At 57.7% G+C, this 1591-nt stretch overlaps 1 protein-coding gene across 1 annotated transcript in view; it reads left to right on the top strand.

The window, feature by feature from the left end:
• LOC111527154 (rab effector Noc2) overlaps positions 1-1591 on the top strand; it is a 63677-nt gene that overhangs the window by 44930 nt on the left and 17156 nt on the right. The window contains exon 5 of the mRNA XM_026448357.1: positions 1137-1223. Coding sequence (XP_026304142.1) covers positions 1137-1223 — 87 coding nt within the window. The remainder of the gene's footprint in view (positions 1-1136; positions 1224-1591) is intronic.

The raw sequence follows: 1591 nt of genomic DNA, 5'->3' as shown, positions 1-1591 counted from the left end.
GTCTCGTTCTGTTGCCCAGGCTGGAGTGCAGTGGCCGGATCTCGGCTGACTGCAAGCTCCACCTCCCAGATTTACGCCATTCTCCTGCCTCAGCCTCCCGAGTAGCTGGGACTACAGGCGCCCGCTACCTCGCCCGGCTAATTTTTTGTATTTTTAGTAGAGACGGGATTTCACCGTGTTAGCCAGGATGGTCTTGATCTTCTGACCTTGTGATCCACCCGCCTCGGTCTCCCAAAGTGCTCGGATTACAGGCGTGAGCCACCGCGCCCGGCCCATAGTCTTGTTTTTAAGCAACACTAATTGTATTTATAAGTTATGAGCTTAATCAACCTTGCTTAAAGCACAGCCCCTTTCCGGTTCTCATGAAGCGCCTGGGCTTGGGGTCTTGGATGGCCCAGCACGTCAGCAGACTGTAGATTCTAGATTCTGGCTATTTCTGTGTCCAGAAAACATGATAAAATATCTCTAGAGTCCGACCTGAATCCATGGTTGCCATGTGGACCTGCGCACACCCTCAGGCTCTGCCAAGCTCCAGGTTCCTCACCTGTAACGTGGGCCCGAAGTTGACGTAACTGGGGCACTAGGGTCACTGAGCGGGGCTTGGTGTGAGGGAAGCGCTCACGTTGTTATGAGTGTTTCTCACGATTGCGTCTTCCGATGTGTCTGGCCCGCAGGCGAGTTTTGGGTACGATTTTACGTGAATGTCTGTTTCTTTGGTGAAGCACATTGTTTCCTGCCCCATTTCCAGGTAGCACCGCGACCTGCTGTGTGAAGCCCAGATCATCTGCCGTCGTGTGTGCCTGGACCCTCCCCCGGCGCTGGGCGTCTCGGTGGTTTCCGGTTCTTTGCTGTCAAACACGGTGCAGCTGTGAATGTCAGCAAGCTCAGCTTCCTCGCTGTGACTCTAACAGAACCGAACTCTGGGGGAGTCGGTATCGTGGAGGTCCGTGGATGGGGCCGTCTGTTACGTCCAAAGCCGGCTAAGGAGTGTTAGATGATCTGTGCCTTTGGGGTGATGGGTTCCTTCTGTCCTGCAGCACGAGATGCCAAGTGTCTCTTCGTTACAGTTGCCTGAGTCCCTTGGTGGCGGAGGAAGCGGCTGCCGTCTTTACAACCTCATGTCCTCTCTCTTGTAGAAAGTCTGCACCAAGTGTGGGATCGAGGCCTCCCCTGGCCAGAAGCGGCCCCTGTGGCTGTGTAAGATCTGCAGTGAGCAAAGAGAGGTAGGGCGTCCAGGCGGCGGTGGGGAGGGTGTCCAGGCGGCGGTGGGGAGGGTGTCCAGGCGGCGGTGGGGAGGGCTGGGCAGGGCGGATGTGTTCTCAGATGGGGATGGGTGGACGGTCAGGGTGGTGGTGGTGGAAAGGGGTGGCTGGGGCAGATGTGCTTTCAGATGGGGGTGGGTGGATGGTCACTGGAAGGGGTTTCTCCGGAGGTCAAGGAAGAACTGACCACCCAGCGGGGAAAGGAGCGGAGGAACAGCCTGCCGGCCGGCCCCCTCCCCCATGCAGGGGTGGCAGGTTCTACAGCTGGGAGCGTCCGAGGTTTCAGCGGGAAGCCCCGCGCTGTGGGTGTGAGAGCGTGTGGTGTTTGT

This window comes from Piliocolobus tephrosceles, chromosome 16 (genome assembly GCF_002776525.5).
Source record: "Piliocolobus tephrosceles isolate RC106 chromosome 16, ASM277652v3, whole genome shotgun sequence".
Classification (NCBI taxonomy): Eukaryota; Metazoa; Chordata; class Mammalia; order Primates; family Cercopithecidae; genus Piliocolobus; species Piliocolobus tephrosceles.
This window is presented reverse-complemented; position numbering and strand designations above follow the sequence as displayed.